Source organism: Agelaius tricolor, unplaced genomic scaffold (assembly GCF_023055355.1).
Source record: "Agelaius tricolor isolate 1412-34295 unplaced genomic scaffold, bAgeTri1.0.p SCAF_6, whole genome shotgun sequence".
NCBI classification, from domain to species: Eukaryota; Metazoa; Chordata; class Aves; order Passeriformes; family Icteridae; genus Agelaius; species Agelaius tricolor.
Window position 1 is genome coordinate 810,135 of NW_027269266.1, and position 27,263 is coordinate 837,397.

The following is a 27,263-nucleotide window of genomic DNA, read 5'->3' on the forward strand; positions in this document are numbered from 1 at the left end:
TTCACGGACAAAAAGTTCTCTTTGGTGCAATTTTATATCAGAACAGACTTTTACAAAATGATAATACATTTATTGTGTCATCTACAGCAGTATACATGTTAAAAACAATTTCTCAAAACACAAAAAAGGTTAGAAAGCAGCAGTTGATATCTGTGTTTCCACCTCATAACAAAGCTGAATAACCCCAGATCCCATTACCAATTAAACCAATTTTGACCAAAAAAGGTCAGTATTAGACCCAACAGGCCAGGAACTTTGTACCTTGACACAGTCAAAAGCCAAAATACAGCTTTCCATCCAATAACTTGGTTCTTCTCAGAGCTATAGCAGGTTGCATTGCCACTAAATTGACAAGTAGAAGGGAAAGAGAATGAACACACCAAATATTTGTTTTTTTACAGGTTATACTGATACACAAAGGCCTCTTGAGACTTCTCTGCAAGCACAAAGTCCATTGGGAAAGGCATATGCAGAAGCCTAAGTAATTTCAGACACTGAAGAGTGTCAGATCACACAGTGTCATATCACACAGTAATTCTTCACATGGATGAATTCCCCAAAAGAAAGCCAATGGGAAATTGCAGTTTGAATCATAAGAAGGTGAAAGACCATGAGGTTCAAAACATTGTCCAAGCTCTGCTGGTGTGTTTTCATACACAAAGTACAATGTGTATTTAGCTGAACTTAGCTCTTTAGTACAGATATACACAGAGCATCATCAACATCAGAGCATCCTCAGCTGCTGCTGCATCCTCCATATCCTCCTACCTGGCTCTTAAATGCAATTCTGAACTGGTTGCATGTGCCTGACTGCTAAAATCAGAGGGTAAAATCCTTTCTGTTTTATTTTCTTTTACTGCATGTGCACTGTTATTATGGTTTGTTCCTGGACACAGAAGTGCTGGTTGTGTGGACACAATCTGACAGGGAGAACCAAGCATCCTGAAAACTCTCCATGAGAGCTCTGACTCTTTACCAGGCATCCACCTCCCCCAAATCTGGTTGGTAATACCCAACAGGAGCCAGCTCAAAGCTTTTCAAGAGCATCATTTCTCAGCATGCATGAGACAGAACAATAGTGATTGGGCAAAGCTGCCAGGGAAAATTCATTTCTATCTAGGCCTCCCCAGGGTCAGCATCTGTCTCTAATCTGGTCAGGGAGGTGTCCTGGAGGAGAGAAAGAGCCACTTGCAAAGTGTGAATCATCTCACCCTGGAGCAGACATCAAAAATGTTTGATGCTTGTCCTCTGAAATTGCTCATTTCTCTCTTGAGACCAAAAAGGCAAAGTGCAGAAACCAGAATAAAGGAAGAAATCTTCCCTTTTGTTGTATATATGGTGTGGGTGTGTCCTCAGCCTTCTGCTCAAGATCTCTTCTGGTTTAGCTCTGAGCCAGAACACCTCATGCCAGTAGTGCCAGGTGTTGAAAGGCACACATCTAATACAGCCCTTGGTATTCAACTCCTAGGGAAGAAAACTACTTCAGAACAGATCTTTGGTTGTATTTTTGAATTATGTACGTTTTCACAACTGCAGGAAAGGGAGTCTAGGGAACATTGCCTCCACTGAGATGATAAAGTCTGAGTTTGGGCTGAATCCCACTCTGTGAGTTTATCTGTTTCCTAGATGTCCACAGATATGACTTAGGAGCTACAGCAGACACTGATCCTGTCAGGCAGGATCCCATGTGGTGTCCACAATCCTGTTCTCACCAAGCCTTTGGACCCTCCATGCTAGGACAGCTCTGCTGAGGTCACAGGAGAACAATATTCATAATATGAGCACACCTTGCTCTGGAAGCCTTGCCCCATGAGAAAGATCTCAGAACAAAAGAGAAGGTCTGGTATTGTGGAATCACATAATCTTATGGGGAAAATCTTAGTTTATTGAATTTTCTAGGTTTTTGATTGTGGAATCACATCATCTTATGGGGAAAATCTTAATTTATTGAATTTTCTAGGTTTTTGATTGTGGAATCACATCATCTTATGGGGGAAATCTTAATTTATTGAATTTTCTAGGTTTTTGATCACTGGGAGCCTTGGCATGAATACAGAAAGGGCTACAGCTCTTCAATAGCCTTAAAGAATCTATTGCTATACAAAGAATGAACTTAATTTTCTTAATAATCATCCATGAACACTTCAGAAACCATCTTAGGGCTCTGGAGCCTCCACAGGCCACAAACTGAAAACTTCTGACATGGGCAATTGTTTCTGAAACACTCTTAAAACCCAAGTTCAAATGCCAAGGCAAATAAAGCCAATTAAATTAATGGGGTTTGCATTTCTTTTGTTGCTACTGTTTGTTCAATTCACTGTGAACAATGTTTTTTTTTCTGCTATAACTCTGAAATTTTGATAACTAATTTCTGTCAGGGCAGAAAAAATAGTGTAAAGTTGGATATTTGTATGGTTCACAGGCCACATTTAGTAGAGATTTAGTAGTAGTGCCAGACAAAAGCACTGAAACCTCCCAAACTGACACCATTGGTGTATTTTAACATATTTTAATGATGATTTCCTGCAGTATTTTGACTGAATGTGTGTTCCATCTATTGGATTGGAAAAGCTTCCCTTGCAAGATTTAACTGAAAAACAAAAAACAAAATATTGGAGCTATTTCCCTTTTAGGTTTGGCTGAACAAAAATTGCTCAAACCCCAAATCTCATTTATACACTTTCAAGAACTGGAAATCTTTCTCTTAATTTTTATTGTTCCTTTTTTATTTCCTTTCCCTCCCAGGATGCTTGGCCAGCTGCTTCCAGGTAATTTTCCTGCTATTTTTAAAGAATCCATGTCTGTCTGTATTTCATTCTTTGCACTGGTTTTGCTGCCCAAATTTGGCTTAGAGCTGAGAGAAATGCAGCTTAATAGCCTGGCTATTTTTAGTCTTATCTTGCAGCTGTATGATCAAAGACAAACTGTAGATTTTATCTGAAATAAAGCTGTTTATATCTCAGGAAAAGAGAAGGAAACTGGAGGCAAGATCAGTATGACAAGGGAGCCAAGTGAGCCAGGAGTTATTTCAACTCCAGGTTCAGATAAGGGTTTTTCACTGCCAAAAATGTTTTACAGTAACTTTCCAATGGGAAGAGGTGAAAAAAAAAAGATGCTGAATTTTTAAAGGAGGGGTGATCAGTTTAGGAATGGGAGTAAAATATTATGAAAATAATGCCAAGTAAAAAGCTTCCTTCATATTGAGTGAATATGTTTTGTCCTTGGTCATTTTTGCTTTGCCTATTTTTAGTTACTGGTTTCTTTTGTCCGTGGGGCTTTTGAAAAAAACCCTGAATTTTTGAGCTGACCAGAGGTCCCTTCATATGCAAGCACTGGATCTACACTGCTCTTCAGAAGTAGAATTTAACCCACCTTTGACATGAAAATATTATGAAAAGCCACAATTTTAATAATAAATAGGCAAGGCAAATTATGGCAACTGATCCTTCTGTCACTGCTGAGGAGTCTCACAGTCAGGTTTTTAGCATGAGTCCAAGAAACTCTCTCTTGTGTCCCATTCTGGTCCTCAAAATGAAAGAAAGAAGTGGCCAGACTGGAGAAGGCCACAGGGAGGACCATGAAAATAATCAGAGGGCTGGACAATGGGGGCAGTGAAGAAAAACTGGGAATTTCTCCCTGGAGAAAAGAAGCCTCCATGGCCACCTCACCAAACTATTCCAGTACTAAAAGAGCGGTCAGAAAGAGGATGAAGGTTCTCTTTTCCACAAGGATCCACATGGAGAAGGCAAGGGTGACAAGCTGCACCAGGAGAGGGAACATCTTGATATAAGAAAGATTTTTTTTTTTAGAGTGAGAGCAGCCATTCATGGGAAGAACCTCCCCAGAGGTGAGGGGTGGTCCCTGTCGGGGAGGTTTTCGAGAGGTGACTGGACAGGGTGTGGGATAAACTGATCCTGGCTCCCTTTCTCAGGAAAGGTTGGACCACATTTGTCATCCAAGGTCACCTCCAGCCTTGGTTGTTGGTTCTATGAACTTCATTCCCTTCTGGAAGGGATTTCACACTTGCTATTGATGGTGGAGAGGGTTCAGGGAGAGTCATCTTTGCAAAGGGAAACTCAAATTATCAGTTCATGGTCACTCCTGGTTGTTATTTAGCCTTGTCGTTGCACTGTCCTTAAGGTGCAATGAGAGACAGATGCTGAGAGGGAGCAGCCAAACACCCAATAAAGTGTCTGGATTTAATTTCCAAACTGCATTTTCCTCTGGACTCACCTACCTTCATCCCTGCTCCCACCACCCCACTTTAACACCTGGTTTTCTAATGCAAACATTTAAATAATGCAGAGGAACTTGAGTGGTTTTCCTCTATGATTCAAAACTTCCCAGAACTAAGCATTAAAGGTTCTTTCCCTGGGCTCTGAGTTCCAGAAACACTAAAAGTGACAGTAAAAGGAGGTGACATCACCATGCAGCAATGAAACAGGCTCATCCTTTACAATCTAGGTTGTAGTTTTCATTTTTGGGATGTGAATTGTCCTGCAGTACCAGCACTCCACACTGACAAGTCAATAATCAAAACAGTGGTTAGATACAGTAAATAGTCACAAAACCTGCAGCACAAAAAATTTTCTGTACATTTATAAAAGCAAAATAAGAAAATTAGACAGGAAATACATTATGGACATGGTAGAAAAAAATGGCTCAAGGAGCACTGCACACTTTTTTTGTTTTGTTTTGTTTTAATCTTGTACTGTTTTTAATAACACAGCCTTTCTAGCTCCAAAATATATTTCACAGTGAAAAATCAAACAAAGCACTGTTACACTCAGTTGATATTTACACACACAGAGAAGCAAACTGCCTGTTGGATTCTTCCCTCCTGAAACAAAATGGAAAAACAGCCACTGTGGGGTGGCCACGCCTGGCCAGCACCTGCAGCTTACATTCAACAGAGAGATTTGTGGAGAGCTCATTTGTGCCAATGGCATCAGAGCCTGGATCCCACAACTGTGTCCACCTCAGGTGTGACCTGTCCCTTCCAGGGACACTGGGAAAGTTCCAGTGAATCAGGAAAAGCCAAATCTGCCAGTGCATCAACACTTCTATTCAGAGAAATAAAATCATAATAGAAGGTTTTGTTTTCCTTTTTTTTTTTTTTTTTTTTTTTTTTTGTGTAATAGATTTTATATTTAATATGTTGAAGATCCCATTTCTTCTGGTAAATTCAGTGCTGGTGAACAGATTCAGTTTTTCTACTGAACAAGAAACACAATGTCTGCAACAACAGAAATTTCCCCTCCACTGCTCTTCAAACTCCTGAGCATTGGCTCAAGGAATTAAGGGGCAAATCCAACTTTTCCCAACTTTTCCATCCTTGGACTCTCTATCTGGGACCACCAAAAATTAATGGTAATAACAATGTGCTGAGGCCAAATCCCAATTCCAGGTGAAGCAGTTTATTCTAACAAGAACAGCATTTTTCTGTACTGATTTAATTTAGCTGAGGACCTGGTCTCCAGTGTGCAGGGTCAGAGGGTGGTTTTGGTGATGTGGACATTTGCCCACAAGGCACTGGACTGACATCCACCAACTCAAACTGCAGAGCACTCTAGGATGGCCAGGAAAACAACAAAACCCAGAAGTAAGCTCAGAAAAATTTCAACAACGGCAAAAAAAAAAAATAAAGAAAAGATCCAAACACCTTCTTGCTCTGGGCTGAAACAAGAAAAAGTCTCCAGCTAGAGGCAGTTATTTGACATCTTTTTTTCCACAATTCTAAATTATTAATGATTGAAAACTGGCTAATAGCCATTCATGCAAAAAAAAAAAAAGCTATTTTTTTTAAATAATACATTTACAGTGTTGGCAATATAATCCTTGTGAAAGCCCATCCTACAGAAAATTGTCAAATATGCATTTACCTGATAAATCTGCCTTTCCCTAACTCTGTCTGGACAACAAAGTACCTGATTTCTGGAGAAACATTCTAAAATAGCTTTAAGAAGCATCTGAAGAAAGACAAAGGGCCAATCCATCAGTTAAAAACACTTTGACTTTTACAGAGAGCCGAGAAGAGGGAAACAAATTCTGCTCTCAGAGCAGCAAATCAGTGCTGTAGACTTGGGGAAAAAAAGTTGTTTGGATCATATAAATCCCATTTGTGAACCTGGAGTGCAATGGAAGTGGTTTCAGCTGTTTTGCTGGTCCTCTGTGCCACGGCAGATTTCACATGACAGGGCTGTCCCCATCTCTTAAGAGCATGATCCTGTACCAATATGACCTCAAACATTTCTGTCTGTTTTGAATTAAATTTACATTCATTTAGATGGCTCCAGCCAAGAGCAGAATATTCCCATAAAGGAGTATATAAGTGTTAAGTATTATTATAATTATTCTTTCTTACACAACTTTGAGACCTTTCTTTTTTTCTCCCTTTAAAAATAAGTAAACTAGGATTATCTTTAAAAATCTCTGCTTAAAATGACATCAAAACTCTTTTTTCTTTTGTACTTAAACTAACAAAAACCAGTGAAATTAAAAGCTCACACTCAGCTGACACTAATATTCCAAGTATTTCACTTTTTTTTCTGTTTTTTAGTTTATGATCATGTCAACTAACACTGAAGAACAAGCCTGAATTTTGAATTTCCTGGTTACTATTAGTTTCAGTTCAAAACTTCACATTTAAAATGCCATTTTCATCTTTGTTTGTAATATATGCATACACATACACGCACATATATATATATTTGATATATATATATATATATTTCTCAGTTCATAAATTCATAAATCCAAGATGAAGGGAGCGCTAGGACGGCCCTCCAGGCCTTTTTTTTTTGCGCTGTATAAAGACTCTTGAGAATTGACATCATTGACATTGGGTTGAAGTAGATTTGTAGCAGTCGTGGCTTTAACTACAAGGCAAAGGTTGAAAGAACATTTGAGTTCCTCTCCAAGAAAAGCAGTAAGACCATTGGTGGTGAAACAAACAGAATATCCCAAGAGAAAGAGAGAACTGCCAGGTGTGGGAAGTCATCCAAAGTCTTTATCCTTTCCTTCCATGCCATCCTAGTGTTCAGTTTAGTTGGTTTTTTTTCCTCACCAAATGCAGGTGATTTTTTTTTTTTTTTTACCTTCCAGGGTGATCCCGCCAGGTCCTTCTCGTGCCTCTTTGCTCTGGCAGGGAGGAGTCAACACTCAGAAGTCAACCAGGTGGCAAAGGCACGGCGCTCTGTGTGACAGCACTGCCCCCCAAGCCACCCGTGCCACGTGTGGCCACTGGAGCAGAGGGCTCAAGGTCATCTGGAGGGAAAGGCCACCCTGGAACTGCCTCTTGCTCTCAAGGTGGGAGGGGAGGGACAGTTATTGGTGATATAAAGAGTCCAAATGATCAATCTATCAATCAATGCCAAAAATAGACCTATATCTCAACTGCATGGCCCTTTTAGAAAATTCACAGCTTGGCTAGAACAGAAAGCATTGCTGGGAGTGTCCCTGGGTATGGAAAGCACAGCAGATCCCACTGCTCTTGCCTGAAGTTCCTACACTGATGTGCAGTTTAGTGTTGGCACAGCTGTTCCTCTGAATCCATTGGGGATGTCTGAATCCAGCCATGGACTCAGTTTTCTGGAGATCCTCCTGAATCAAGCTGGACTGATCAACCCAAGCACATTAGCTCCATCCTAAGACTCCAAAGAGAAACACTGCGGAAATTCACGTGCCAAAAGACAGGGACAGGCTAAGACACGTTGGACTAGGGAAAAACAAAAAAATAGGCAAATCCAACCCAAAATGGAAACCAGGTGGAAAAATGACTCCATTCACAGAGTAGGGTCAGTTTGGCAGCCAAGGATCACAACTGCACAGCAATCACTTGTTACTTTGGACGGACACGGATTACTCGCAGATGCTCTGAAATGGGAATAGTTCAGTGGGTGGGTTTGGCCTCTTGGTTGTCTTTGAAACATTCTCCATTAATGGCCTTGAGTACAGCTGGGTATTTACAGTGACTGTTAAAAAGAGATATTTACACATTTCCTTTGTTTTTTCACCTCTGGGGAGGAGAGGAAAAAGGAAAGGAAAGGAAAATGGAAAAAGGAAAGGAAAACGGAAAAAGAGGAGAGGAGAGGAGAGGAGAGGAGAGGAGAGGAGAGGAGAGGAGAGGAGAGGAGAGGAGAGGAGAGGAGAGGAGAGGAGAGGAGAGGAGAGGAGAGGAGAGGAGAGGAGAGGAGAGGAGAGGAGAGGAGAGGAGAGGAGAGGAGAGGAGAGGAGAGGAGAGGAGAGAGAAAGGAAAGGAAAATGGAAAAAGGAAATGAAAACAGAAAAAGGAAAGGAAAAGGAGAGGAGAGGAGAAAGAAAGGAATGGAAAATAGAAAAAAGGAAAGGAAAGGAAAGGAAAGGAAAGGAAAGGAAAGGAAAGGAAAGGAAAGGAAAGGAAAGGAAAGGAAAGGAAAGGAAAGGAAAGGAAAGGAAAGGAAAGGAAAGGAAAGGAAAGGAAAGGAAAGGAAAGGAAAGGAAAGGAAAGGAAAGGAAAGGAAAGGAAAAGGAAAGGAAAAGGAAAGGAAAAGGAAAGGAAAAGGAAAGGAAGTGAGACCTGCACCACCACCAAAACTATTATTTCCTTTTTTTTCTTTTTCAAGGGATGGTTTTTGGTTTGCTCGTTGGTTGCTTTGCTCTCCTCAGCTGCTCATGTCGCCAGGTTCTCTGCATTTATGCTGGACATCCGAATCTGAGAGCTGCTCTTGCTCAGAATGGAGAGTTGTGTCCCCCCGTTCACTCCGCTGCTCGCTAGAGAAGGATGGCGATGTTTGAAATCCACAGCAAAATACCGGTTGACTTTCCAGCTCCTCCATTTTCTCTTTATTTCTGATTGCACCTTTAGGGAGAAACTTCAAAAGGTCATTTTTTATGTACTTAGCCGCTCGAGGACATGCTGACAAATTATCAAGATTAGAAAAAACCCCACAATTCGACAGAACTGGTTTTAAGGTTTAGTAAACTGTTATTTATTATTAAACTCCTGTGTTCAGCAAAATCGGAAATTACTTTTCCATGGCTGGAAGAGGTTGGTCTGGGCATGTAGTGGGGAACTACAGCCCAGCCCAGGTTCTGTATCTGACTTCAGATAATTTAGGATCAGCCCAGAGGTGCATGGAAGACCTGGAAAAAATAGCCTGTTTTCATCATTGGCCAGTACCAAAGATACAGCAAGGAGCCAAAGAAACCAGCAATCAAAAATACTGGATAATATTGAAATACCTTGTCCACAGAGGCAGCTTCTCTCACCTGCCATTAATGGATGGATGTTTACACAAAATTTTGCCTCTTGCTTTCAGATCCTCTCCAAGCAGAGCAGCTCTGAGATTAATGCACATCTGTGCCATCCTCCTTTTCTTGGGAGGTTATTTTTTTATTGGCACCCACAGTAAATCACCAAGAGTAAAACAATCCAAGGTCAGAATTTCAATTAGTCAATATGTAAATAATCCCATAGCTTTTCTACTTTTCACTCATTATCAGTTTCCTGGCAACACTGCTGGGGGGTGCCCAAGTGTATAAATAGATAAAGTAGTAAAGATTTAATGTAAATGAGGTTGTAGTAGCTCAGGCCAACATTTACTTGATTACTCATTCCTGTATCGTATTTCTGAATGAAATAGTGTAAGAACAAGGAAATATGTAGAGATGTTTTCCCAATATATTTTTCCAATCTCCAATGACCTGCTGTGTCAAAGATGTTTGTCTTGTCTGTAACAGACATTGCTGGATTTCCCTGGATTGATATTGTCAAAATGTTAAATAAGAGCTTCAACTGTACAGACAAAAAAGTACAGGGAGGAAAAATCCAACTGGAAAACTTACATTCTCCTTCTAAGACCTACAAATTCCTATTTGGGTTAAAGTTATCTAAAACACAGATATTTAGAAATCAGATAGAGAATAGAGTTATATTTTCTCTCTAAAAAGGGAATAGTATTTGGATCTGGAAGAGTGTGATATTCCAAACATTTTCTTGCTGTAGGAAATTTAGTGGAGGCACAAGACATTCTCTAATTACTATTTTCTGATATCTTGAGAAGAAAAATGGCTTTATTTAACCTGGGTGTGTTGGTTTGGCTAAGAACTACCCCACACTCCTTCCAAGGGGCTTCAGGAGAACTTGACTATGCCCATAAGCAAAGAAAACCCATAAGTTTGTTTGATGAGCTTGGAGATTGTTGTGGTTTATCTGAGAAGGAATCACTTGGATCAAGGAGTTTGAGACCTCTTTGTAACAGAGATCAGCAATTCCAGGCTATACCTGCAGTCAGCCCCCTTGAAAAGAAGCAAATAAGGTGATTTTACTGTTGGGCTGCACAAGAGATGTGTAGCAGTGGAGGAGAGAACTCCACTCAGAGTTCATGGATGTTCTAGAGTTCATGGTTCCAGATGTTCATGGATGAACTCTCAATGTTCTTCTTCCATGCTTCTCTTAAGGCAACATTGAGCAGGGAACCCTTTTCCAGCAATTCAGAAAACAATTACCTCAGCTATTCAGTCAGATAAACAGGCAGGGAAATGCAGATTGGAACAGGAGAACCAGAGGAAACCACAGATGTGGCCAGCAGCAGTTGCCATGGGCTGAGAGGAGTGTGAGGCTTGCAAGGCACCCAGGTGGTGCCTGGGGGGTGGCTCTGGGCACCTGACACCCTTGGGCTGTGAGTGTGAAGGGGGGAAGGTGCTCAGGAGAGAAGCTGGCACCAGTTGGGTGGTGCCCAAGAAAACAGCCTTCAGTGAAGGGTTTGATATTGTTCTCCCCAGCCTTTTCCTAGGAAAGCTGGAAAGATTTAGGGTGGATGCATGATCTTCCAGAGAGGAAAGAGACCACACTGAGAGGTGAACAATGTTTTTTTTTATTTAGCCTGGCACCTTGTCACTAATGGTGTCCTCCAGGCATTGATAGTGGACCCCACACTGTTCCACACAGAGCATGGAATGGTTTGGGTTGGAAGAGACCTTAAAGGTAATCTCCTTCCAACCCCTGCTACGTGCAGGGACACCTTCTACTACCCCAGTGTAGCACTCACGTTCTCTTAAAAAATCCCTTCACCCAGGATTTTTCTCCTGGGAAGCTGAGAAGCCTCAGAGAAAAGGAAAACAATTCTTATCTCATTTGCTTCTCCTGTGTTGTGCTCACATATGGGATGTGTCTGGAGATTGTTTACCCACAGGTGATTGTTTCATTGGATTCTGGTGTGAGTTGTTTTCACTCTTTGGCCAATCAGGGCCAAGCTGTGTCGAGACTCCCAGAGTCAGGAGTTTTCATTATTATCTTTTTAGCATTCTGTAAGTATCCTTTCTGTATTCTTTAGTATAGTTTAGTATAGTATTCTTTAATACAATATAGTATTATAAAGTAATAAATTAGCCTTCTGAGAACATGGAGTCAGATGCATCATTCCTGCCTTCATCAGGACATTTCCCAGCAAATACAATACTCCAGGCTGCTCCAAGCCCTGTCCAACCTGGCCTTGGACACTTCCAGGGATCCAGGGGCAGCCACAGCTTCTCTGGGCACCTGTGCCAGGCCCTCACCATCTTCTGGTGTATCTCAGATTGAAAAAAGCACCATCACCAGTTTGGCTGCTGGCTCCAAACTGAGTGGTGGCAGAGACATGTCAGACCTCATGGAGAGACCTGAACAGGCTGGGACTGGCAAGAACAGGGCAAAGTTCAATAAAACCAGGGCAAAATTCTGTACCTGGGATGACATTTCAAGAGAGACCTGTCCGTATCCCACCCCTGTCAGGAAGCCTCAATCTGAGCCACCATCTCTGGTAAGGCCAATGTTTTGGTTTGATAAAGACATCACAAATCCTTTTTTCTTTTTTTTTTTTTTTTTTTCTGAGAATTGTGAGATTAAGACTAAATTATCAGGGATTATGGTAGATGAGAGTTAGAATGGACAGTTCGAACAGCAGTTACTCCCACAAGAAAATGGGATGTGGATGATGAGTGAAGGACATTTAATATTAAAAATCTTACCTCCCCATTCAAGAAGCAGTAGAGAACAGCAACAACAAAACCCTAGGGAAATGGGAGAGAAAAGAAAAAAAAAAGTAATTCAAATCCTGAAGGAATGACAGAAAATTGTGGCGTTCACATTCTCTGAACAAAGTGAGACATAATTCTCTCTCCCAGGGTTATTCCTGGAGAAGCAAAGAGACAAGAAGAGAAAACAATTCTTATCTCTACTTGCTGCTCCTGTTGTTTTTGTACATGTGGAATGTGTTAGGAATATTGTTTACCTGAAGGGATTTGTCAATTGGATTCTGCTGAGGATTGTTTTGTTTTCTTGGCCAATTGGGTCAAAGCTGTGTCCTGGCTGGCTCAGAGAGTCATGGGTTTTTCTTTAGTATCTTTAGTATCTCTTTAGTATAGTTATAATATAGTATAAATGTAATATAGTATTGTTTTAATAAAGCATTTGATAGAAAACAGCTGGAGTTAAAAAAAACACAACATGCAAACAAACAAACCCAGAATCCTGGTATACAAAACCTACACGTAAATGATCAGAGACACACTCTGAGAACTGTGCATGCAAAGTAGTTACAAAGAACAGAGGTTTGGTTCTAAGGAAAGCTGAATTCAGTGTGTAATCACCTGGAAGGATCCCAGTCCCAGTTCAAACACCAGCCTCTCCCTCTTACTGACATTCTCAGGAGAAAAGGCAAACACCGTGTAGTGAATTCCAAACAAAGGGATCAGCAGCAGGGTGGAGCGAGCCAGTCTCCTGTCACAACAGAGGGAAAGAACTTTAATGCAGCCTTGCAATTAGCAACCTGCACTTTAATTAAAGAAGAAAGCACAGAAAATATTTTGCTGACAGACTTTTGGGGAATACGTACACCGTGTAATTATACAAACAAATATGCAACATTCCTATTTGTTCCCAAAGACTGTTTGCACACACACTGCAGTTTGCTCCCCCTTCTTCACACTGCTACAGTAATGGCACGTTAATTATGCTTAATGCTCACTGCTGCTATTTTTATTTGCATTATTATAAGCAGGAATTTTCTCCTACCATGCCAAAAAATGAGGGGAATCTTGCTAAGGGATTCAGACTGCTACTATGGTACAATTATAAACCTCTCACCCAATTGCTTAATTCCAATGGAGTTTTAAATCACTTTTTGTTGATTTCTCTGTGTGTGAATATGCTTCTACACAGCAAAAAAATTCCAAAACAACCACACAAATAAAGCTAAAGAACCAACAGGCACAAATAAAAGTTAACCCCCCTGCATGTTCTTGTACTCACAACTATTCCTGAAGGTTTGATTTTGGTCTCAGTTTATACTGTTGGAAACCTAAGTGTAATTCCACTGTTTAACTATTTCACTGCTTCAGAATAGAGGTTTCAGAGGGAAATTAAGCTCAGCTGATATAAACCAAAGGGTTGGAAATTAATATTTTACATCTGGGCACTTAACTGGTGAAATTTTCCCAAAGCAGGGTCCAGCAAAGACTTGTGCATATTTTGGTGAGTGTCACTGTGTGATTGAGCGGCAAAAAAAACGAGCAAAGAGAAAGCAAATGTTCTGAAAATAAGGCAAGTGCTTTATTACAAACCAAGGGACTTAAGAAACCTGCAGGACATTTTCAGAGGGGAAGAATATCATTGGTTATGTTCAGGTAAGCGAAGAAGGCAGATGGAGATAAAGTAAGGTAAAAAGCTGTAAAGATTTTTCAAAGAGCTGCATATTTGTTCAAATTCAAACGTCCCCTCTGCTTTTATCTATTTGGTGCATTGCAGACAGATTTGAATTTGCTAATTCATGCTCAGTGATAACCCAAAATGATGTGTTTGTTTTAGAAGATTTAATTAACACGCTTTCAAGAATTTTGTGAGCACAATTATCTCCAGCAGTGATCTGGGGATGGGACATGAGTGCAGTGCTGGTGTCTCTCAGTCAGACTTTGGCCCCATTGGGATAAATTCATCCCAGCTCTTGCACTAAACACACCTGAGCCATAAATCTGATGGACACCAAACCTCAGGTCTTGGTGGAACACCCCACAAAACAGAGAAAACTCTTCTTGTGGGTTATAGAATTACACATTGGCCAAAATCTTTTGAAAAGAGAGGAACAATCTGGGAAGAGGGTGATGAAGAGCATTCAGAGTGCCCAGCTTTGATGATCTCTTAAAAAAGTAATTTATACAGGAGTGAGCCAGTGTAAAATAGCTTTTGGAATCCTTTCTAGTCCTTTTTCTCTATGGATATACAATCAGATTAATTAAAAGGAACAGAAATTTCAAGAAAGAGATTAAAGAATAATGTTATCTCTGTACAAAAGGGATGTAAAGAATATAAGTGTCTTAAAGTAGTCATGGAATAAAAAAAACCCCCATGTTAAAGGTAATAAACTGGACAAAAAAATATCATCTCTCCATATCTTCTATCATTTATATTCAGACTTGATGACAACAACAACAAAAGGATAAATGTTGTTTTGATCTAAAAGTCAGAACAGAATTGTCTATTAATGTGTTCTGTCTTGCTGCACTCTAGGGAGATTAATTTAGGGGAAGATGCAGAGGAAGTCTTTTTTTATTGTCAGTTTTCTGGCATTAATCATACCTGATTAATCACACAATCAGTTTGCAGGATCTGGAAATATAATGCCATCATCAAGTTATTTGAGGTGTTGTTATCAATATTGTCAGAAAAGTGAGGAAGAAAATGCCTTAAATAACATATTCAGAAGTTTAGAGACTGTTAAGATCAATAAAGAGGAAAAGAAGATTTTAACGATAAGAAAAACCTTGAGAGACATGAATGCCTGTAAAAATTACTTTTCTTCAAGAACATTGGGAAGAGAGAAGACTTGAAGCAGGTCCTGTGAGATGTGTAAGTTTCTGTGCAACAGGGAATGAAAATCTTAAAGGATACAGGGGAATTCTCAGGTGTGTAACAGCCAAAGATATGAATCCTCTTTTCTTCCCCCACTCTTTCAGACAGGCAAGAGACTTGGAGGGGGTAGATCTAGAAGTTCTGATGACAATAATAGTTCAGGTGGCTGGAAGATAATATTCTCCATAAGATCTAGCAAAAGCCTTGTTCACATTCCCATAGAGAGAGGAAAGTCATAAGGTTACTTTAACAAAAAAAGCAATTTGAATATAAATTTTTGTTGAGGCTGACATTCTGTTTTCCAGCTGTTATTTTCCTTAAAATCCCTTCAAATATGAGACTTTCTCCAGTAGCATGGCTATGAATGTTGACTTTCCATTAAGTGTTAGTACAAACAAATAATGGTGTCCTCTGTTCTCCCTCTCTCCTCTATGGAATAATGAAATTAGAACTTTATGCTAAAAGAAACCCTAAATAAGAATGTTATCTAATTTGACCAGTTTTTGAAAGAATCATGCTTTTATATTTCCACTGCACATCCACATTTATCAAGGAGACTGCTGAAGTCTCAACCTCTGAACCTTTTTGAGAGAAAAAATGAAAAAAGAAACAAAAATCTCCAAATCATAGAATCTGAAGGAAGATCATATTGTTGTTTTGCCATTTAGACCTGCCTCTCTAAAGTAAGAGAATTGCCCAGTTTAAAAGCTGTCCTAAGGGAAATACTTTGATCAAGTATAAACTTTTGCAATGAAGACATCAAGGTGTGTGGTCCTGAAAAGCAACATTCACCTCACCGAAGACTGGAAATACATAGTGTAGATATTGATAATGAAATTATTTTAAAATTGTCCCTAAAGTCAATGCAGAGAAAAATACACTTTTAAAACATAATTCTTGTGTGCTACAGATGTCTTCTGAACAAAAGGTGACTCCTGTTGTAAACCCTGTGGGTATTGAGTACATCTATTTATGTATATATTGATTAACTTAATGCTGTGACATATCTGCAATGATGGCATCTATTTTTAGTTAAATTAAAAGCAGACTTGAATTCCCTTTATTGTCAATGAAGAGCAAGAATCACTGACACAAAAAGACAAATCCTCTGCCCCAAGGAAATTCTTATCACATCCTAAATCTATCCATTGACCTCAAAGGGATCTGGACTGAGTTTGTCACAAAAATTTCAGCCCTGTAGATTTGTGAGGTGTAGATTAGAGGAACCCAAATTCTCTGGCCAAAGGTTCATTCCTCATCTCTGTGATAAATCTGTGCAAAAAAGAATAGTGACAATATTTCAAATTGAAGGATAAAGAGCAAACCATGAAGGCACAGGATGTCATTATAGTGAAATGCTCAACACAGCTCATGTTTAATAAACTGAAGATTCTGTTTTATCACAAAATGCTGAACATATTAATGTGACTTTCAGGAACCTCAGTAATCTCCGTGACAGATCTTTTCCAAAATTTAATTAGGTCTGCAGCATCACTTCCAAAACACCTGAGTTAACACCTGAATGATTCCAGATTTTTAATTTTCCCATGTATAAACCACATTTTCAGACCTAGGACTTGAAAACCAGAGAAGCTTACCAAGACTTTCCTACTTCAACAGACACAAAAAACATAGGTTTAAATGCCTCCTGTTTAGTCTGAACTCTTCTTGCCCTTGACTAGGTGGAGGATTTCACTTTAAAGAGTTATCAGTCTCCCATCTTTCAGAACCTGCATTTAATGTAAGATTTGGTTCTCTGCAAAGGCCCAACAGGATGCCTGTGCTGCCTCAGGATGTCCACTAGGCACTGAACTTTATATTTCAAACTATCTCCTCCTAAGCCTAACTCCTAGTTTTACCAAACTGTTCTTAGTCTTCAGCTGCTCTCTGTGTAGAAGATGGAGCTGCTCCTTTTTGTCTTCTCTGTTTCTGTCTGCTTTTGCACAGTTCTAGTCTGTTGACTGAATATTTTTCAGCATCTCCATTGTTCTATTTCTTAAATACCTCAATTATATATGAAATCACACAGAAAATTCACTTTTTTTTTTCTTAACTAAAAATCATAACCATATATGCAGTTAGGTTACAAACCAATCTTTTTTCCTTAATGGTGTTGAAGATAACTACTAAATATTCTTTAACAAAATCCTGGAGTTGGGGGTCTGTGTGTCAGGACACCTCAGAGAATGTTGGTTCACACTTATAGAACTGCTGTGAAATTCAGGAGACAGATCATCAGAAAACATATTATAGATGTCTGAAATTGCACATCATCTAAACAAAATGAGAGGATGACCTTGGAGCTCTTTTCCAACCTTAATGATTCCATGAATCTGTGAAAACCTGTGGGCTTCTTGTGCAAGGAGCAAGGGGTCAGATGGACTATGGGGTAGTGATTAACTCTTGGCTGAATGGCTTTTATTCACTCTTCTGGATGACTCACTCTATCTTTGATGATATTTGACAATATTGGACTGAACTTGATTATCTTAGAGATCTTCTCCATCTCAGTGATTCTATAACTTCTGATAGACACAATTCATTTTGAAATGAGGTCAACTTTAGCCTTTCCTCACCCCTGGGTGTTTATTAAGGTAACTTCATTCAGTTCAATGGACAAAAGATGTTTTATACCCACTGAGGGTCTGATTGACTCAACCTCACCCAGTTTATTCTAGGAAAGTTTTCAGGTGAAACATTTTCTCTCAGTATGAAGGTGCTCACCTCTTTGCTGTGCAATAAAGAGCAGCTATTAATTCTGTACAGACACTACCCAAAACCATCAATAGCATCAGCCATAATTAAAAAAAAAAAAAGAAAAAAGAAAAAAACAAAATAAAACAACCTTAAAACCCTCGATTGTGGCGCATCGGCAAAAGCACAGAACAAGAACAAAGAAAAAAATTCTACATGCAACAAGAACTAAATGAAGGCTTTGCTCTCTGGTTACTTCCCCTCTGCTCTCATCCACTCATTTAACTGCAACATGCACACATAGTAATGTCACGGGAGTGCGTACACTTACAGGGTAATGGTTGATAGTTCTGACATCTTGCAAGAGTGCTGGTTAGCCCTCTTAGGCTTACAGTAGCATTTCTGAACGCAGCTGCTAAATATGACAAGATTAGCATTTTTTTCAGCATATCGTGAACAGGCCAAGGTAGGTCACTTTCAACACATTTCATGAGACACGTCACAAAGATGGAAAGCGGACACGACAGGATGGACTCACGGCACGAACCAGCTGCTTGACTGAAGCAGAAATTAAAAGACCAAATAAAAATTGAAGTGCACTGGCTGTTGCTGGCCGTTGTGATGTGCTGATTCACGGACAAACCAAAACTCAAACGCCCTGAGGGCAGGGGGGCAGCGCTAACGCATCCAAAGTACACAGGACCTGAGTGGTCTGGTTTTGTACAGGGGGCCACAGAACAATAGATTAAATGAGAGTTGACTGCATGCTCATGGAGAACAATCAGAGAATAACAGAAACTCGTAGGATGGGGATCAATCTAAGATCTAATCCTCATTTTCGTTGTGGTGTGGATCTCTTGTTTTTAACAAAAGGTTCTAGTAAAGACACCAAAGCTGTTTTTCCATCTTCCTTGGTGATGGGGAGGGAGCTCAGTATGGAATCTGAATGTCTGGCTGGTGATTTTGGAGGTACCACTTTTTTTTTTTTTTTTTTGACAGTGTGCTCATCAAAGCAGCAAGCTCATACACTGTGGAGCAGGACCTTGATCCCTGCATGTTGGATTCTAGTAACAGAGAACAAAATAGTTCCTTTCCAACCAGCCAGGCGAGGCTCATGTAAATCAATCAATCAGAAGGGTAACCTGAAACATGGAGGCATTTGGAGGGATCCCATAAGATATTTTATATCTGGGCTGAAAAACATGAAAAATGAAAATAGTGATTTCTTGTCGACTTTCAAGGGGAGGACTTTTGTTTTGTTTTCAACATGTGGTTGCTTTGGTGGGATTCACCTCAGGAGAGGCTGGATGTTTACAGTACAGATGTGTAAGCAAAATGGACATCCTCAGGACCCTGAGACTCATCAGAATAAACATTTGAGAGAGAAATACACATTTACTGGCCAGATACATCTGACCTGTTTTAGATGTCCACTGTAGGATGGGATGAACACCAAACACCACTGAGTACTAAGTCTCCATTAATATAAAGGATATTAAAGGATAAATCCCCATTAATATAAAGGATAATAAAAGTTGATTATTAAAGTAATTGCCTTCAAGGCAAACATTTAAGTTTGTTCAAACAAACCCAACTCTGTTTCTGTTATGCAGTCTAAGGTCTTGTTCACAACTCATGGAATTTATAATCTGAACTCTAAACCAGGATGAATTGAAAACATACATTTCCCCCTACTTTTAACTGCTTTAAGTCAATCCCCATTACTGGAGTTATGTTTTGCTTCCTTTTGGATAATTAAAGCCTGATAACTGTGTTGTTATTAAATATTACAGTATAAGAGCTGGAAAGAACACAGTCTTGGGGCATGGACACATCCAGCAAATGGATATAGTCACTGTGTTTCAACTCATAAAATAAATTTCTTTTTTTGGATGTTGCTGAGGAAGTAAACACGAAAATGACTGCTCCTTTTGCACTAGAATTTATGTGCTAGATTTTTGTACCACCTGCTTTTTACAGAGCTGAGTTGGGCATTAATTGTCCTCTTAGACAGATCAAAAATGAGCAAGGAGGTTTAAGGGATAGCTCCATTTTATTGTGACTGAGGCTTTCAGAAGTGACTATGGATTTTGAGTGCCACTCATTTTTTTGATCACTTGATCTGAAACACATTTTTCAGACCAAATTTTACCACAAGAGGGCTGCTCAGCCTGTGTTGAAAAGAAGCACTTACAAGGCATATTAAGGTACAGAGCCTGAAAAGAAAACATCTAAAAAATCAATAATCACTTTGAAAAGTCTTAGCCATGGGTTGTTGTAGAGGTTTGTGGTCTTCAATGATATACTTAATGTTGCCATGGCAACCTAGAAATAAATTCCCATCCATGTTTCCTTTACTGCTTACGTCCTGTTTCATTTGACAGGGATTGATTTTTTTATAGGTTTTCCTGGTGAAGAGATCTAATGTGACAGAACTTGGTATTTACTAGAATTATTGAAAAAACAAGACTTGATTTTGAAAATATTATCTATGGATTAACTGCTGCTCCATACCCAGCGAGGAGACATTGACACACGAGTTTGTGATGGAAAACAATGCTAGTTCTTCTTAGGAAAACCTGAATATTTCAGTGCTGTTAGCACTTATTTTCTGCCATTTCTAATTTTGATAGAGTCACCTCTCTGATTTTAGATGGTGTTAAGTGTCCCAGATCTTTAGAGTACAGAATTCATAGACATTTTCTTTCCTTTCTCCCTCCCCTTTTATTTTGCAAACTTTATTCGCTATCAAAGTAGAGACCTTGGTGGAAGGAAAGGGAGAAAGAGAGAAGAGACAGAGGAGGCAGGAACCAGGAAAAAAAAAAAAAACATGAAGGAGGAAAAAAATATACAAATATAAGAAAATGAATTAAAATGAGAGCATGGCTATGAAAACACTGCACGAATCAGGGCGGGATCCTCAGACCTCTGTAGGCACACAGAGAACGGAGCTGGTCACATCTAACTCTACGTGCCAAAGACAGATTCCAAACTGAACTATCACCTTGAACTCACTCAGGGAAAGAGCAGGGACTTCCAGGCTGAGCTGGCCTGTGTGACAGAGACATCTAAGGCACAGGGGATGCTCTGTCTGACGGAGGTGCCCTGGTGTCCCCGAGTGACCATAGACGAGGACTGGACTGCTCAGATCGAGCACGAGACTTTAGACAGCTAAAGGCAAACAAGCTGAGTCTCACCGCAAGTGTCCTGGGCAGGGACTGCAGCTGCATCTGGGAGGAAGAGGGAGGGTGCTAGGGTGGAAGGGGAAAGAAAAAGTTAAACACTCCCGGGGTGAAATGAGCCATGGATGATGTGGCTGAAGGCCGCCCAACACCTGGACGTCTCGATGCAAATGAGAGAGAACACAAATTGGAGGCAAAAGGAGTTGTAATTTGGTTCTAGATGTCTCAGAGGTGCTTAAGAGGAGGAAAACGAGCATGCTGATCCAGGTTATGCTGCATTATCCAAGTACATCCATCATGAAAATGGTCAGGGTTCTGAATTTTGGTCGCTACCAACACGCAGGGAATGATGAGGTTTGTGCCTTGTCTCTGAATGTGCTGAAGGGGAATCCTTTGGGAAATGCAGTAAAGGTAGACCTTGATTCATGCAAATTAAAACTGCTCCTTCTGGAGAATCTTTGTGCACCCTGCTCGAGTAATTCTATGTAACCTCAGCACGAGGAGGATTGGCAGCTGTGCAGTAGCAGGAGAAGGAATGCAGAAACAAATCAATGAAATAAAGCATTGAAAATACAGTAGAAAGTTAACCAAAGTGGAAGCAGAGAGATCGTATGGCAGAGAGAGGAGAAAATTGAAAAGTAGACCTGTCTAATATATATAATTTATATCACACACCTTCTTCCCCTCAGCTGATACTTCTCTAGGCTGGGGGACATCTTCTCCTTGCTGCTCAGGAACTGAGGATTCCCTGGAACTGCACTTGTTTCCCTTTGAAACACCAACTACATTTACAAACCCCACGCCTTTACAGATCAGATGGAGCAGTTTGGAAAACAGAACTTGTTCTGTGAGCAACAGATCCTACACTTCCATCCCCCTGCAGCTCTGACCCACTGCGTGCAGGCAGAACCATTCACCCTCTCACCCAGACACAGAGTAAGCCCAGGTGCCCCTCAGAAAAGTTGTCTTTTAGTTGTATCTCCCCTAATTTTTAGCTGTGTGCCTTTTTCCTTGTCACCCCATGCCAGCTTGGTGAGAAACAGGCCATAAAGTGAGATTTATCTGACTTATTTTGAACTTGTTGTTTAAAGTGAAATAAGTTGTACTAAAGGACTTTCTTCTCTGGACTAGGTAAGTCTCTACTGACTGTGGAAGGAGCCCAGCAGGATTGATTTATTAAACCAGGTATATCCCCTGCTGTCTTGCTAAAAGTACAACAAATATTGTGCTCTTCATGGGAAAAAAAAAAAAAAACAAACAAACTGTGTCTCTAGGCTTCAATGGAAAACAAATCCCAAATTCTTAGTCTTGTTGTCTTGTTACCTAGAGTTCTACTTTTCTTTGCTAATGCCACCAAAATAAGAAGCTGAAGCTGAATGACTGCTTGCAGATTAATGCTGTGGTTAAAAACAAATGCTTAACAAATGTGAGTTTACTAGAACATTTTGTCCAGTAAATCTGACCCTTGAGTAGATCTGAGTCTTGAAGGTGAAACAGAATGGTCAGAGAGAGCCATAAATCCCATCTACAGTGCTCATTCTTGCCTTTTCTAACTTCTACAGAGAGGACATGAAAAGGAGAACACCATTGCTATACTTGGAGTTAAATAATGAAGAGATTAAGCCTAATATTTGCCTGTGCTCTAGAGAATAAAGCTGATAGCAGAGGGCAGAATTCTTCCAACTAAAACAACTGTAGCTTCAAGGTTCTGTGTCCTGGTTCTTGCCCTGTATTAATTCTGGAGCTCCTGTTTTCCCAGGCTGGGTTCTTGTCTCTGAGTGCAGAGCACAGATCCAAGTTGTGCACTGTGGAATTATTCTGATGGAGGTGCAGTAGCATCACTGAGGTGCAGTAGACAATAGGATATTCAATGAGAAAAATGTACCATGCCAAATGAGATTCTTGCATAAATTAACATTTTGAATACTTTACTGTTTCAAATGACGAATGTGCATGTCCAGATCCAGGCATAAATATCTGAGAATGGGATTTAGCTCATTGTCCTTGAAAGAAAGCAAATGAGCAAAGCCCTCAGAGAGTTTGTGTCGTCCCAGGCTGACACAAGAAGTGGATTTTCAAGCAGTACAGACAGGTTTTGGTTCCTGTCAGCTGGCAGAGCTCAGCATCACTATAACTACACTGGGTTTATATAATTTGCAGCTCTGAACCTTCAGTTACACTGTTTTGACTCCCCTGCCTTACATGTTCTACAATATCCCTGCAGATTCACGGTGCAACCCATCTCTGCAACTCTCCTTCATGAAAAAAGAGAGCACTGCCTTTGTTAAAAAAACCTGGGCTTGCAGACACTTAACCAGCTGAACAACTCCAATGTTTTCATTGGAATTTAAAGAGGAATTACAGCTTGGAAATCCCTCAAATCTCTCAATAATGATACAGGTGGGACTAAGACTGTGATATGAACCTTACGTGTGGTCCTATCTTGAGGTACTTTGCATTTATTTCAACAACCTTCATTGAGCCTCTGTAGCCTGGTGGCCTTTGAGGATGTTCTTTAACTCTCCAAGGCAGGCAGAGTTTGTTCTTAGAAAACTGATGGCCTGCTTTGCACCACACAGTTCCTTGGACACACAGTGTTAGTCACCAGATCCTCACAAGAAATTTGTCTTTCCAGATCAAAAAACCTCCTGCACTGGGACAGCACCATCTTCCTTGTCCCCTCACTACCTCAGGCTGTGTGCTTGCCTGGAGTACATCCTAAAAGTTCTCCAGATGTGAAACTAACCCCATTGGATGCGAAACAATGCCAGCTGCTGAAGTGAGAGACAATAAATCAATGGCAAGGAGAAACAGAGACACTGAGGGGAAAGTAAATGCCTGTTGTCCTCATATGATAGAGGCAAAAGTGTGAATGGTGGGAAAAACTAAGTGGAAGACCATGGCTGCTGGTGGCCATTGAGCCTTGGTATAAATTGAAAGCATCTTCAGGATCAGAGATGTCAGAATTATTCCCCATTTCCTGCAGCCTCGCATTAACTCCTGCATGACCAGCAGCCTCAGCTCCACCTTCACCTTTATGTTAAATTACTGATTCAAAGAATCAGAGGTGCAAACTGATTTGAGGACGAAGAAAAATTCAGATCTATCCCTTTCAGTCTAGCAGTGCACTCAAACCAGCAAACTTAGATATGAGCAAAGCATGAGGAAAAGGACAAACAGCCAGAATGGTCTGCTTTGGATATTCCCAACTTAACACTTGTCACTGTCATTTTCTGGAAAAATCCCTTCGCCAGGATTTCTTCTCCTGGGAAGCTGAGAAGCCTCAGAGAAAAATGAAAACAATAATTATCTGATTGCTTCTCCTGTGTTTTGTTGCTTTGGAATGTGGTTTGTTTATCCAACATGTGAATTGTTTTAACTTCATGATCAATCACAGTCCAGCTGTGTCAGGACTCTGGAAGAGGTCACAAGTTTTTCTTTAGTATCTCGTTGAACCTTCTGTAAGTATCCCTTTCTCCATTCTTTAGTATAGCTTACTATAGCATTCTTTAATATAATATAATACATAAAATAATAAATTAGCCTTCTAAGAACATGGAGTCAGATTCTCAATTCCTCCTTCATCCTGGGGACCCCAAAAACACCACAAATGCTCAACTTTGAAACTACTGAAATTTTTTCTGATTCTCCAAACACTTTATTTTTCCCAGGATCTAAGCAAGCTGCTGTGATAAAAGATCCTGCACCCAAATCCATGGCTAATTCAAAAAGCTGAGTGGCCTTGGGCACTGGACGTTTCCTATCCTGCTGATCTCCATGACAACTGAAGCGTATCAATACACATCAAAATTAGATTTCTCACTCTGACCCAGTGCAGTGACTCCAGAAGCACATTTGAGATCCATTCTGCATTTTCTTCCTGAAAGCCATCTCATTTTTGCTAATCAGGAAGCTCCAGTGTGTGGCAAAATGTGCAAGGTTACAGCAAATTTAGTGAAATGCAGCCACTCTCCCTTTACAATATGAAGCTTTATGTTGCGCACATTGCTAAAGTATTTGTGGCCTTTTAAGCAGCAAGGCTGGAACAATTTTAGATTTCTAAAGTGTTTCAGACAGCACATGCGTGGGCAAAATCCTAAATTTACACAGGCACCCTACAGATGCAAGCACTTATGTATAAATCCCTCTGGCTTGAGCCCCTGGGTGTTCTGAGTTCTGTTCCATACCAGTTATGGCAATCAAGCCATGATGGCTTTGCTGATGTCTTTGAAAGTGTTTATATCTGAAATTTCCAGATACATGACGTTAAAATTTCAATGAGAACTCATAAAACACCCTTTAGCCTTTTTTTGGTGCCTCAGACTCTGTGGAAACAGGGCTGTTAGGGCTAATCCAACCCTTGATAGAACTGTTGAGAGTGTAGCAAGCTTTGCTGTGTTTTCTTAGAAAAAAAAAAAAAAAATCATTTCTATAAAGGGAATTACCGTGTTGGATAAAAGCTGGCATTATTCTCTCCCTCACTAACCTGCACACCTCCTTGATCTTTCAAGAGAAGGAGCATCTTTTAGTGGCTTCTCTTCTAATGCAAAATTGCTCTTTTTCAGTTCATGGCTTGCTCTTGTGACAGATGGGGGGGAAAAGTCTGTGCTTTGCTATTTTAGCATGCAGCATGTGGACAAAGAACTTTGTTCCTAAAGGCTGCCACAGATCATGGAGCCAAGAAGAAAATTTAAGTCATCATTAGAGAATTCTTACATGTGAGACCCAGGCAGATTTCAAAATCTCATGAATTCATCAACCACAAAATCACCCCTGTATCCTTTTGTCTGTCTATATACCCATTTAAACAATAAAATGCCTTACAGAAGTAGTGTTAAAGACAAAGTCAGCCTATTTTTCAATACTACTGCAAGAGGAAAAAGGACAGGAGTCAGCCTCCACCACACAGACACCACCTGTGCAGGCCAAGGCCTTGCACCCTAAAATCTGCCTTCTCAAGATTTCCAAATAAAAGAAGCAGAACCCTTTTCCATGAACAAGAAATAAGATTTGTGATCCATGATTTCAAAATCAGATCTTGCCAAAGCTCTGGTCAGGTGCTTGTATATGACTGGAAAAGGAATTTCCTTTATAAATATTGATTTGCTCTTCTGGAATATTTCCCCAGGCTGGTGGCCCATGAGATAACAAAACCCCTGTCAAGGTAGAAATAGTTTTAGGTCTAATCTCATCATTCATGTAAGAATGTAAAGGATGCACTGGATGAAAGGCAGTGTTTAGGTTGGGAAAGTAGATTTGACAACCAAAAATTCACCTTCCTATCCTTGCCACAGGCACCTGAGGGATTTAGGTGCATTTTATCCTCAGTTGGTCAGTAGCAATAACAGCTCCATAAACATACTAAATATTCTGTCCTGTTTGATTTTCTAGCAATTGAAACCACAGATAGCTAATCAAAGCAGAATAGGGCTTTTGATTATTTTATCTGAAAATAAGTAAATCCCTGTTAATTACACTCCTGCTAATTATGGTACAAAGCCTGCATGATCTTAAATTCCTAATGAGTACACTCAGGTTTTTCCAATCCCTGCCTGAAAAGATTGGCACAAATGAACACCCCCATCCTTTCCACCCAAAACTTCCAAATTAAAAATCAAACAAAAAAAAAAATCAAACCAGCACCCAAAGTAATAATTTGCCTTGGGCAATTCACATGAAAAGTAGAGGAGGGAATGAGCACATTTTTTTAGTACTTTAAATAAAGAAATCAAGAATTAATGTTGATCAAAGCAGCAAGTATCTACACCCCTGGCATTCCTCAGACATGAGCACCAGGTCCTTGCTGATCATGCACCAACATCAAATGACCATCATCTGTGTGTCCCAGTGGATTTTCCTGTGGTGGAAAAGGATTAACCCAAGGACACGAGTTCCCTTTGTTGCTGGGTCCTTGGGTGTCCCAGCACCCAGCTGGCAGCACCTGGGGCTCAGAAACTGCAGTGCCCTCCTAGAGAACACACTGTCCATCCAACATCTGCCACCTGCTTGTCAAAAACTCAGCCTTTTGGTACCAAGACCCTGTCAATAATTACCAACTCTGGCAGTCTGAGCGCTTGCAGCAAGACAAAGCGGTAGCAGAATGAATCACTGCGATTCCAGTGACTTTGGAGGTGAATTTCAGAGGAGTGTTGTTTACCAAAACATCTGGGTTACAACATTGCTTTTGCTGCCCTAAACCCTCTAGGTTGCACCATAGGTAAAATCATACCTACCTATGATATATGCCATGATTCTCCTTTCTTTCCAGCAAGATGCTGATTGGAGGAATGAGGTAGACCTGAATTAGCTAGATATATATGTGGGGTTTGTTTTCTTTTCATTGAGCTTTCAACATGTGATACAAAATTTATGAAGAATCTGTCAAAGCAAAAGCAGAAACAAGCTTCCCCCTCCCAAATTATACCAGTCGTGAGAAACTGGAAATCATAATAAAATAAGAAGATTTTTTTTTTCACTTATATGTGCTTGATACTTGAAAATGAATGAAAAAACAAAGATTT

The 27,263-nt window shown here is 40.1% G+C and overlaps 1 protein-coding gene across 12 annotated transcripts in view; it reads right to left on the reverse strand.

Moving 5' to 3' along the window:
• The window catches only part of LOC139590766 (pituitary adenylate cyclase-activating polypeptide type I receptor-like), a 154,497-nt gene continuing 127,234 nt past the window's right edge, over positions 1 to 27,263 (reverse strand). For 4 of the 12 annotated variants that reach the window (XM_071428478.1, XM_071428477.1, XM_071428480.1 and 1 more), the window contains 5 exons: positions 20,758 to 20,811; positions 17,892 to 17,975; positions 12,610 to 12,739; positions 11,989 to 12,030; positions 1 to 8,852 (listed from right to left, as the gene is read on the reverse strand). In XM_071428478.1, the coding sequence (XP_071284579.1) occupies positions 8,643 to 8,852; positions 11,989 to 12,030; positions 12,610 to 12,739; positions 17,892 to 17,975; positions 20,758 to 20,811 (520 nt within the window). In that variant the 3' untranslated portion in view covers positions 1 to 8,642. The remainder of the gene's footprint in view (positions 8,853 to 11,988; positions 12,031 to 12,609; positions 12,740 to 17,891; positions 17,976 to 20,757; positions 20,812 to 27,263) is intronic. The other 8 variants (XM_071428481.1, XM_071428482.1, XM_071428484.1 and 5 more) reach the window with 8 other exon arrangements.